The sequence below is a fragment of the Triticum dicoccoides genome, chromosome 5A (genome assembly GCF_002162155.2).
Source record: "Triticum dicoccoides isolate Atlit2015 ecotype Zavitan chromosome 5A, WEW_v2.0, whole genome shotgun sequence".
Classification (NCBI taxonomy): domain Eukaryota; kingdom Viridiplantae; phylum Streptophyta; class Magnoliopsida; order Poales; family Poaceae; genus Triticum; species Triticum dicoccoides.
Genome location: NC_041388.1, coordinates 600,159,668 through 600,171,231, shown reverse-complemented (window position 1 = coordinate 600,171,231; position 11,564 = coordinate 600,159,668). Strand labels below are relative to the sequence as shown.

At 43.3% G+C, this 11,564-nt stretch overlaps 1 protein-coding gene across 1 annotated transcript; it reads right to left on the bottom strand.

Moving 5' to 3' along the window:
* Positions 1-7,985: 7,985 nt before the first annotated feature.
* LOC119303239 lies at positions 7,986-10,999 on the bottom strand. Its single transcript, XM_037580346.1, has 5 exons — positions 10,628-10,999; positions 9,522-10,370; positions 9,316-9,401; positions 8,695-8,829; positions 7,986-8,244 (listed from the first exon to the last, which is right to left on the bottom strand). The coding sequence occupies exons 1-5, from the start codon at positions 10,901-10,903 to the stop codon at positions 8,067-8,069; spliced, it is 1,524 nt and encodes a 507-aa protein (XP_037436243.1). The 5' UTR covers positions 10,904-10,999; the 3' UTR covers positions 7,986-8,066.
* Positions 11,000-11,564: the final 565 nt, after the last annotated feature.

Sequence of the window (11,564 nt, the reverse complement as noted above, 5' to 3'; positions counted from 1 at the left end):
GCCGCCCCCCTCCCCCTCCTCCACTCCTTTATATACGGGGAGGGAGGCACCCCTTGGAGACACAACAATTGATCTCTTGGATCTCTTAGCCGTGTGCGGTGCCCCCCTCCACCATAATCCACCTCGATAATATCGTAGCAGTGCTTAGGCGAAGCCCTGCTTCGGTAGAACATCATCATCGTCATCACGCTGTCGTGCTGACGGAACTCTCCCTCAAAGCTCGGCTGGATCGGAGTTCGAGGGACGTCATCGAGTTGAACGTGTGCAGAACTCGGAGGTACCGTGCGTTCGGTACTTGATCGGTCGGATCGTGAAGACGTACGACTACATCAACCGCGTTGTGCTAACGCTTCCGCTTTCGGTCTACGAGGGTACGTGGACTGATACGTCCATTTTGCATCATGCTTTTATATCGATATTTATTGCATTATGGGCTGTTATTACACATTATGTCACAATACTTATGCCTATTCTCTCTTATTTTACAAGGTTTACATAAAGAGGGAGAATGCCGGCAACTGGGATTCTGGGCTGGAAAAGGAGCAAATATTAGAGACCTATTCTGCACAGCTCCAAAAGTCTTGAAACTTCACGGAAGACGTTTTCAGAATATATAAAAAATACTGAGCGCAAGAAGTTCACCAGGGGGCCACACCCTGTCCACGAGGGTGGGGGGCGCGCCCTACCCCCCTGGGCGTGCCCCCCTACCTCATGGGCCCCCTGGTGGCCCTCCAATGGCCATCTTCTTCTATATGGAGTCTTTCGATGAGGAAAAAAATCATAAGTCATCTCCTCGGATGAAACTCCGCCGTCACGAGGCGGAACCTTAGGCGGATCCAATCTAGGGCTCCAGCGGAACTGTTCTGCCGGGGAAACTTCCCTCCGGGATCATCGCCATCGTCATCATCAACGCTCCTCTCATCGGGAGAGGGCAATCTCCATCAACATCTTCACCAGCACCATCTCCTCTCAAAACCCTAGTTCATCTCTTGTATCCAATTCTTGTCTCCAAGTCCGGGATTGGTGCTAGTACGTTGCTAGTAGTGTTAATTACTCCTTGTAGTTGATGCTAGTTAGTTTATTTGGTGGAAGATCATATGTTCAGATCCTATATGCATATTAATACCCCTCTGATTATAAACATGAATATGCTTTGTGAGTAGTTACGTTTGTTGCTGAGGACATGGGAGAAGTCTTGCTATTAGTAGTCATGTGAATTTGGTATTCGTTTGATATTTTGATGAGATGTATGTTGTCTCTCCTCTAGTGGTGTTATGTGAACGTCGACTACATGACACTTCACCATTATTTGGGCCTAGAGGAAGGCATTGGGAAGTAATGGGTTGCTAGAGTGACAGAAGCTTAAACCCTAGTTTATGCGTTGCTTCGTAAGGGGCTGATTTGGATCCATATGTTTCATGTTATGGTTAGGTTTACCTTAATACTTTTGTTGTAGTTGCGGATGCTTGCAATAGAGGTTAATCATAAGTGGGATGCTTGTCCAAGTAAGGTCACTACCCAAGCACCGGTCCACCCAAATACCAAATTATCAAAGTACCGAACGCGAATCATGTGAACGTGATGAAAACTAGCTTGACGATATTCACATGTGTCCTCAGGAGCATTTTTCTCTATATAAGAGTTTGTCCAGGCTTGTCCTTTGCTACAAAAAGGATTGGGCCATCTTGCTGCACTTTATTTACTTTTGTTACTTGTTGCTCGTTACAAATTATCCTATCACAAAACTATCGGTTATCACTTATTTCAGTACTTGCAGAGAATACCTTGCTGGAAACTGCTTATCATTTCCTTCTGCTCCTCGTTGGGTTCGACACTCTTACTTATCGAAAGGACTACGATAGATCCCCTATACTTGTGGGTCATCATGGACACACTCTCCCCTCTCGTTGCTATGCATCACCATGATCTTGCATGTGCGTAGCAACTTTTTTGAAATTACTACGTTTCCCAACAAATATTAGGAGGGGGGCCACCAAGGAGCGACAAGCTCAAGGGGTGCGTCCCACCCCTGGGTGCGCCCTATTAGCTTATGGGGCCCCTGGCAGGCCTTCGGTGCCCATCGTTTGCTATATGAGGCTATTTTCCCTAGAAAAGTAACAAGAAGACTTTCGGGACGAAGCGCCGCCATCTCGAGGCGGAACCCGGGCAGGAGCCCTTTTGCTCTCCGACAGATTGATTCCCCCGAAGAAACTTCCCTCCAGGAGGGGGAAATTGAAGCCATCGACATCACCAACGATCCTCTCATCGTGGGAGGATCAATCTTCATCAACATCTCCACCAGCACCATCTCAACTCAAACCCTAGTTCATCTCTTGTATTCAATCTTTATTCCAAAACCTCAGATTGGTACCTCTGGGTTGCTAGTAGTGTTGACTACATCTTGTATTAATGCTAGTTGGTTTATTTGGTGGAAGATTATATGTTCAAATTCTTAATGCTCTCTGATCTTGAACATGAATATGATTTGTGAGTAGTTACTTTTGTTCTTGAGGACATGGGAGAAGTCCGATTATAAGTGAATGTGAATTTGGTATTCGTTCAATATTTTGATGATATGTATGTTATTGCTTCCTTTAGTGGTGTCATGTGAACGTCGACTACATGACACTTCACCATATTTTGGCCTAAGAGAAGGCAATGTGGAATAATAAGTAGATGATGGGTTGGTAGAGTGACAGAAGTTTAAACCATAGTTTATGTGTTATTCCGTAAGGGGCTGATTTGGATCCATATGTTTATGCTATGGTTAGATTTATCTTAATTCTTCTTTCGTAGTTGCGGATGCTTGCGAGAGGGGGTAATCATAAGTGGGATGCTTGTTCAAGTAATAACAACACCCAAGCACTGGTCCACCCACATATCAAATTATCAAAATAGCGAACGCGAATCAAATAAACATGATGAAAGTGACTACACGATAATTACCATGTGTCCTCGAGAACGCTTTGCTAGTTATAAGATACCATTCTGGTTTGTCCTTTGCTATAAAAAGGATTGAGCACCTTGCTGCACTTTTGTTATTATTGCTACTTGTTACTTGTTACGAATTACCTTGCTACCAAACTATCTGTTACCGTCAGTTTCAATTCTTGCAAAGAATATCTTGCTGAAAATTGTCTCATTTCCTTCTGCTCCTTGTTGGGTTCGACACTCTTACTTATCGAAATGACTAGATTGATCCCCTATACTTGTGGGTCATCAGGCATGTGAGAGTTGTGTTCCTAGATTTGTTGGCTCTCTTTAGATCTTAGCAGTTGGCGTGTCCTTCAAGGAGAGCAATTGGTTGGCCAGTGGTGTGACGACTTTCACATCTTCTTCGGTGTTGTTCTGCGCATGATCCGGTTTCTCCAACCCTTTGGACCAGTGGTGTGACGACTTTCACATCTTCTTCGGTGTTGTTCTGCGCATGATCCAGTTTCTCCAACCCTTTGGACCAGTGGTGATGGATTGCAAACCTGTTTTGCGTGGGGTGATGCTCCAACATATGTTTCTTCAGTGACTTTAAGATCTCATCTGAAGGGTGAGCGGTTATTGCGATCTTTAAAGCTTGGTATGATGAGGGCATTTGCAGGTATCTCTTTTTTTATTGGTTTTGGTGTGATTTTAATCTCTAGTGGATGACGTACAATCAGATGAAGAAGAAGGCTGGTATATTTTGCAATACAATTTTATTTTGTTATTTGTACTGGTCGGTCTGTGTGCAGTTGTTCTTTTCATTATACTGACTATTTTTTTCATGATAAATATCAAATATAAGATGCCCTTTGGGTATCTTTAAAAAAATACAAACACACACAACCACCTTGGGGTATATCAGCAACGGGAAAGGAGCTACCGATCCAAAGCCAGAGGAGCCACCGCCGCCCTCTCCTCTCCCTCTCCCTCTCAATCTAGAGCTTTGAGTCGTCGTCGCCCCTCTCCTCGCCACTGCCAGAGCTCCGCTAGGCAAAACCCAGGCGGGGGATGATGGCGGCGACGGGGCCTTCCTCTGCAGCGGCTCTGGAATGCGGTTGCGGTGGAGATTCGTGTGGGTGTTCTAGACGTGTGCGTCATTTGGCGTCGGCGACGCAGCGGTGAGGGCCCCTCCATCGTCGATGGCTCACCCATGCGGGGCGGTGGTTCCAGGCGGTGATGCGCTCCGGTCGTGCGGTTTCCCTACAGTATATGTCACCCATGGGCGTGTTGGATGACGGAGGAGGTCGATTTGGTGGTCCAGACAGGGATGGGCGCGAATTTGCTAGTGAAGGCTTGGTTCGGCCTCGGACAGAACCGTCAACGGCAGTGCCAGCGGGCATCATTACCTTGTTGGAGGCGTTGTGGGATGATTCACATTCCCTGTATTCCCTAGGGGAAACCCAAGATTCGCGTTTTTCCGGATCAAATGATGGCGAGGTTCCTGCATCGTCACCCCCATGGGGGTATCATCTTTGGGGTTGTACATCGACTGGAGGGGCAAGTGTTTGGCTTGGTGGTTGGGCGCATGTCTCTGTATGCTTCTCATGCGGTGACCAAGGTGGGACGACGTGCATTTACAGTATTGATAACAACGACTCTTGGCGGCTAGGTGCAGCTGGGTCAGCGCTGGACACCGTCACGGGCGCGCACGTAGGAGGCTGACACTGTCTAGCGTCGTGTTGGCGTCGATGGGAGAAAGGTCTGGCAAGTTTAGTGCATTGATTGCTCCTGAAGATGGGGTTGCGGAAGAAAAGAAGGCACCGACAAATTCTACAGCATGCGCATGCGGTGCACGTCGAGTGTCTGCTAGACCGATTAGTGCTCCCGGCTAGCCAGCGAGCAGGTTTGGCAAGGTCACCAGATTTTTAGTTGTGTGTGGCACGAGGTCAGAGCACATCATCAATCTTGTAGGTAGTTCGCCAGGAAGGTGTCTTTGAGTTGATCTATGTATTTATTTTGTAAGGCCTTGTCGAATAACACAATAAATATGGTTGTGTGCGTCGCTCAATGCAGAGACCGGGGTAATCCTCCTTTTCAAAAAAGAAATCAGCGTCGGGAAAGTATTTGATGCACCGGGAGGAATCAACATCTTTAGTGTTTTACAAAATCGTAGAATTTTTTTAGAAAATATACAAAACACGAACATACAATCTTACAAAAATGCAAGTCTATATTTGAAACATAACAATTGTCTTTTAGAGGTCACTCTCTCAGTGCATCGTCTCTTACCATTGTCTTCTAGAGCACAATAAATGTTTCGATGGAACTTTCGTAAATGCATGAAATCTTAAGTAGTATCTAAATAAGCTTTCATTTGGTTTGTCATGGGATCGGTATTTGTAATACACATTATAGTCCACACTCCACATTATAGCCTATTCGTGTGATCTATTCATGCGGATCGACAATGTGGAGTGCAAAAGAGTTAAGTTGTGAAGTTTTAAAATTGACAAAGTCAAACTTGGATTTTGATATCCGGTAGCCAAAAGTTTCTACGGTAGAAAGCCAAAAACCCGCTCATAATCTGTTTACAGATTCCTTCTCCTAAATTGTACTCCTTCTGTCCCAAAATAAATGTTTTAACTTTAATATACAACCTTGGTACAAAGTTAAGATACTTATTTTGGGACGGAGTGAGTACTAGCTATTCTAAATTAATGGAAGTTCTATCTTTGTCTTCAAGTCATTCTTCTGCAAGTTGGACTAAATTTACAGAAAAGTACATCAACATTCGCAATATCAAATTAGTTTCATCAAATTCATTATAAAATATACTTTTGTATTATATATATTTGATGCCGTAGATATTAGCATACCTTTTCTATATGCTTGGTCAAATACAGATAAGTTTGACTTAGGACAAAGCTGAAATTTCAATTCATTTTGAACAGACGGAATACATTTCATATGGAATAAGTCCACATCAGAGCTGGCCAACATATATTAACAATTTACTGTGTTAGAAAAACTGCAAGATCTGCAGACAGTTAAAAGCCCGTGGGAGATTTCAACCATTCAAATGCTTGTAAGGGCTTCGCAGTTCCATCTTCGCCCATGATACCTGACAGCTCTCAAGTCAGTATATTTCATATTGAACCGTCTGTACACTTGTCCCCCAAGAGGCTGAGACCACAACTTGGAGCACTAAAGCCAGAGTCTATAATACAAAGCACAAACCAAGGACCTAATCACACTTGCTGCCCGTACATTGCGTTTTTCAAACTCCAAGTCTCCAACTGTGGAGTATAATTGAAGGAAGAGGACGACCATTATGATTTTGTATGCACTTTTATTCATTATATGATTTTCGATATAATTTTATTCATTATTGGTCGTTTCCTGCTACATTATGTTTCCATTGTATAATGTCTATTGTTTTCCTTAATAGTTATCAGATACTATAAGATGCCCATTGGGTGTCTTTTCTCCCCCCAAAAAAGGCTGATCACACTTCTCAAACTTGCATCTGTAGGCTGTAGCCCGCATATATATCAGATCAGAACGGATAAATCAAACAAGACCAAAAGCTTCCAACACAAATTAGCACCGAGGTACTACAATTTGCTTGCCATTAAGTTGAGTACTCTCCCCACTGACCATTCAGACTCGAAGTATTTAACCAGATTGACCACTGAGGAAAATTGTCTCAGTACTCTTCAGACAATCGTTAGACCGAAAATTTGTAAATCAACTATGTTGGGATCCTTCTGTATCCTTTACAGTACCCAAAAGCAAAAGGTGAAGATACTTCAAGACTTTGAGTAGACAAGGATAAAAGAAAAGGCGGTTTTTCATCAGGTGGAGCTCAATTCATTGACTCAAACATTAACAATCTATCAAAGCATGTGTGAGTCAGTTCACTCCTGAGGGAATTCGCAAGATTTTCCTGAGAACAGCACTTGCCATCAGACATACTACTTTATGTACTCATTATACTTTGGGAAACAGATAAACCTTTTTTTTTGCAGGAAGGGAAATAGATAAACCTAACCCTAGGCCTCCAGAAATGCTAAAAACTAAACTTTTATAGCAGCGGAGAATGCAATGACTTTCGAAGTGGCATACTACCTTAGGATGTTAATGCTAGCTCAACCAGCTTTGCCTTGTCTTGCCGAATATGGCACAGCCAGCAGGTGCCACCACCTGTTGTCTACTGCTCTAGTGGTAAAATTAATATGCCATTAAACTGGCACCTCACTTTCTTCGCCAGGCGCCACGCCAGAATATGATGAAAGAGCATGGCTGTAGGATATTCCACATAAGTTCAGATTAACATACTTATGAACATACATACGCATGTGCAGAATACAAGCATGTAACATGTGCACAATGTTGACACCAATACTATGAAAAAACTACATGCCACTGCAAAATCAGCATACAAATGGTCAATTCCCGCATGCCACTGTTACTCTGTTAGACATGCAACTAAAATGCATAGATATGCAACAGCCAAATTCAAAGAAATTTTTATGCCACTGTAAAATACTCCCTCCGTCCCGAACTAAAACCACGACACTTATTTTGGGACGGAGGGAGTAACACATAAAATGTGCTTTGAAGATTTGTAGTGACATGTCAGAAATTATATGTTCTGTGAAACATATCCATAAATACAAACATTTCCAGCAACATATAATTGATTTTCCCAGTTTAAGATTAAAGGGCAAAGGACCAAATTTCACACCAAGGTTCAGAGAAGTGTCCCTAGGGATCAGATTAACTTACGCACTATGAAAATGGCAGGTGGAGATGCTTACATAAATTTAGACTATAGTTCTTTCACCTTTCAACATATCATTTTTGATTCAGGGTTCTTAGTTGTATAGTGGCGGGTGCTCTTCTAAAGAATACATTATTCGCTAGTTCAAGCAAGGAACAAAGAACATGATGCAAGAATGTCAAGGGTATAGCTAGCTTACCATCGTAAGATGATCTATTTCATGGAAATCGGTTTGTAATTCCGGACATCAGACATCAGCATAGTTTACGTCAAACATGCAGAATAGTGAACAGCCTCAGAAAGTTTTAGTGATCACAAAGATATTGTCAAACAAGAACATTGAATTCCTGAAACTGCTGCTCGTTTCTCATGGTGCTCCCATATCAACTCCTTTTTTACCACTAAAGATTTTTTTTCTTAACTGAAGAATATGAGACAACTGCAGCTCTAGGAAACTCCTAAAGCTCCATTTTCTTCTTTGAGCATCCTCAAGATCTAAAGATCTGTATGCCAGAGCCACCAGATACAGTGCTGGATGCAATCTCCTGCCATTTCGGTTTTAAGTGCATAATGACGCAACAAATGAATAGATAGAATCAACAAAGTGACACAAGTAAATTTTAACATAAAATAATTAATAAGCATCTACTTAACATAAAGTAACATAAGTCATGATCTGCAGCCCTTGCAACTCAAGCTTCCACAAAAGAGAAGTCCTGGAAGCAAGAGTTTCAACATATTTTTCATATGAATGCATCCTATGAGGTTTTGTGCAAATTAAATCTGGAAAGACATGTATCATATTATACAAGAGCCTGGCTAGACAAGAAAATATTGGACAATAAGCTTGACTATAAAACTGCAGAACTAGGAAATTACCAACATTGGTGAGATTATTATGTTGCCTCATTACGCAGATGTAAGTATGTAACTAGAAAAAAGGAAGATCAACCAAACAATCCAACCTAGGCAATAAGAGACCTTATGAAGCTTACTTTTCAGAATGTTCATTGACACCATGCCAATGTCTCGGCGATGGAATTGTCCTCCCTTTCTTGTCTCTCCCAAATGTCTCGATGTACCAACCACCAGTGTCATGCATGTAACACCGTGGCTCAAAAAGCCAAAACCTGTAAACAAAGAACTTCACAGGTGAATATGCACTGAATCCATTTTGTTGAACAATTTACCTGTGAAAATTAATTAAAAAAAACAGTGCACTTGTTGAGCAGTAGTAGTACAATTCTTTAACGCACTACTGATTCTTTATCTTCTTTGCGCAAGAAGACCCTTAACTGACAAGACGTGTTTCACTTGGATGCTGCTGCTATGCTCCTATTTACTTTCAGAGAGCATTCTGAGTTTGCTAGTTTTGCGGCAATTCTTTCACTAAGAACATTTTCACCACTAAACAAATGGGATGAGAGAAAGAATTGCCTTAAGGTGTACTACAGTAGTGAACATGCATATCATTCCAACAATAGTAACTGTGAACTGAACACCTATGTAAGATCACCTATCCAGTCTTTTCACCAAGACAGTTGATGCATGGAACAAATCTCATGGTTCCATAATATGCAGCATGAGTAGAACCCAACATAGAAAGGAACACATACCTGCTGGGTGGCAACCGAGCCCTGCTACATCGACACTCGCAGGGTGAAACTTCATCTCCAAATTGATACCAGTGCATGTGTTTAACCTACAACATACAAATTTGCAGAAATATCCAACAAAAAATGCCGTCTAAAATGTGCACTTAAATTCCACACTGAACCATACATATACTTGATCTAATAGAATGTGGGAAAGGCACGCATACCATCAGTGTCCTGTGCTTAACAATTACATGGGTCTTTATTCCATGGCCATCATAGACACAGCAAGATCCTTCCTCTCCACTGGTGTCCAACCCAGTGATTGTTCCAAGGAGGAGATGCTCTTGTGTCACATCAGGTGCAACCACCTCATTTGGAACAAGAAAAACATGTATGTGATCTTCCATGTCTGAATTGTCAATGCAATTGCACTTGAGCCTCCTATTTGCAGTGGCTACTACTCTCCCACATATCTGCAATTCAATGTCCTTGTAGGCATCTGATGGGATACTGTCACTATCCTCATTCTCTTGCTTGTGAATATCTGCATGCCTAGGTATTGAACATTTCTCCCCATTTACTGCAACATTTGGACAAAAGCCGCAGGCTCCAGAACCAGAATGTGTCAGCTTCTCACGACAAGCATCAGACAGCTCTCGGACGCTATCCACTAGACTGACAATACCAAGCAGGTCACGGCCAGATACAAGGTGCAATAGCTCAGGTGTCTCATACACAGACCTCTCCTCGGCTTCAAAGCAATCAGGAAGGAGATCCGTGGACTCAACCTCGGGGCCATAGTATGCAGCATGGACTGCAGAGTACAGTTCACTCTCAAGTCTATCGAAATAACCTGAACCCGTCGCAATCCTCTTTTTTGTAACAATGTCATCGACAGTGAGCCTGTACCATTTAAGCCACTCGACAACATTACTTTCTCTAGGCATCACAATGCCTGAACTATATGGATATGGATATACATATTGCGATGGCCTGGGATGCTTCTGTATAACTAGCCTCTGCGAGCGCAGGAAGCTGTCATAATGAGCTCTTCGCTGCGAATCGGATAGGATCTGCGACATGGTAAAAAAAAGGCTCATGTCTCATGAGCAGTATGCGAAATATTACATTTCTTGTAGTGAAGTGACCTATGCTATGCAAATAGAACAAAAACAAAAATACTAGTAGCACTGAAGTAATTTCCAACTCCCAAATGAACAATTGATTTGGGCATATCCACAACCGGTGGCAAAATTAGAACCCACACGGTCTGATATTGACTAGTACCATATCATATATTCATACTAGAGCAATCGAACTGAACAGATACCTCGTAGGCCGCGAGGATCTGAAGGAACCGGCGGGAACCGGCGGCGGCAGCGACGTCGGGGTGGGTCTCCTTCGCGAGGCGGTGGAAGGAGGCCTTGATCTCCGCGGAGGAGCTCGTCTCTCCCACCCCAAGCACGTCGTAGGCGTTGCCCCCTGCTCCCTCGTCGTCACGGGCGGCCGTGCTCGCCGGCCGGCAGCGCGACGCGAGCGGGAGCGGGAGGACCGCCCTGCCGCGGAGGAGGAGGAGTCGCCGGAGCTCCGCCGCGCGAAGCGCCATTATTAACCTGCTGCCGCTGTTGTCTCTCTGTCGTGTGGGGCCGGAGTGGCGGAGTGACCCCGATGGCCGCTGGCCGCCTAGCGGCGCGAGGTTGGACGGAAATAGACGTGCTCTCAAATTTTGTATTGAGCAAAAAAAGGTTATTCACTCAGGAGTAGTAGAAGAAATGACGTGGATGGCTGAGAAGCTAGCAGCGCGTTGCTTTTATTAGGCAAAACACACGCTTTATTAATCAGCAGTCTGAATGTTTACAGGTACTATTGTCATAGGATTATATGGGAGACCCAACCAAACATGACGACCTATACCAAACGATGAAGCGTGTTTTGCTAATCTATGAGCTTCGTAATTAAAATTTCTACTTTTATACATAAAATGACAATCATTAAAAAAGCTCTATCTCTCCTTGATTTCCTGAATAATTGCACTGGAGGCTCCCCTAGTTTCATGGGAAATATCGCAACCATCATCTGACAATCAGACGCCACAGTGATGGTTGATAAATTAAGATCTGCAACTAAAGAAAGTCCTTCCCTACATGATAGAGCTTCACCAGTCGCCGGATCAACAATGTTTGCTACAATGATGGTCGAGGCTCCCACATATTGTCCATTATCATCTCTACAAAAAGTTGATGTTGCTGTTGTAGCTCTATCTCGTG

Excerpts from the sequence above, each read along its gene's own strand:
- LOC119303239 (XM_037580346.1), bottom strand. The coding sequence starts at position 10,903 with ATGGCGCTTCGCGCGGCGGAGCTCCGGCGACTCCTCCTCCTCCGCGGC. Across the intron at positions 10,371-10,627 it reads AGATCCTCGCGGCCTACGAG|ATCCTATCCGATTCGCAGCG; the intron begins GTATCTGTTCAG and ends ACCATGTCGCAG. Across the intron at positions 9,402-9,521 it reads TTAAGCACAGGACACTGATG|GTTAAACACATGCACTGGTA; the intron begins GTATGCGTGCCT and ends TGTATGTTGTAG.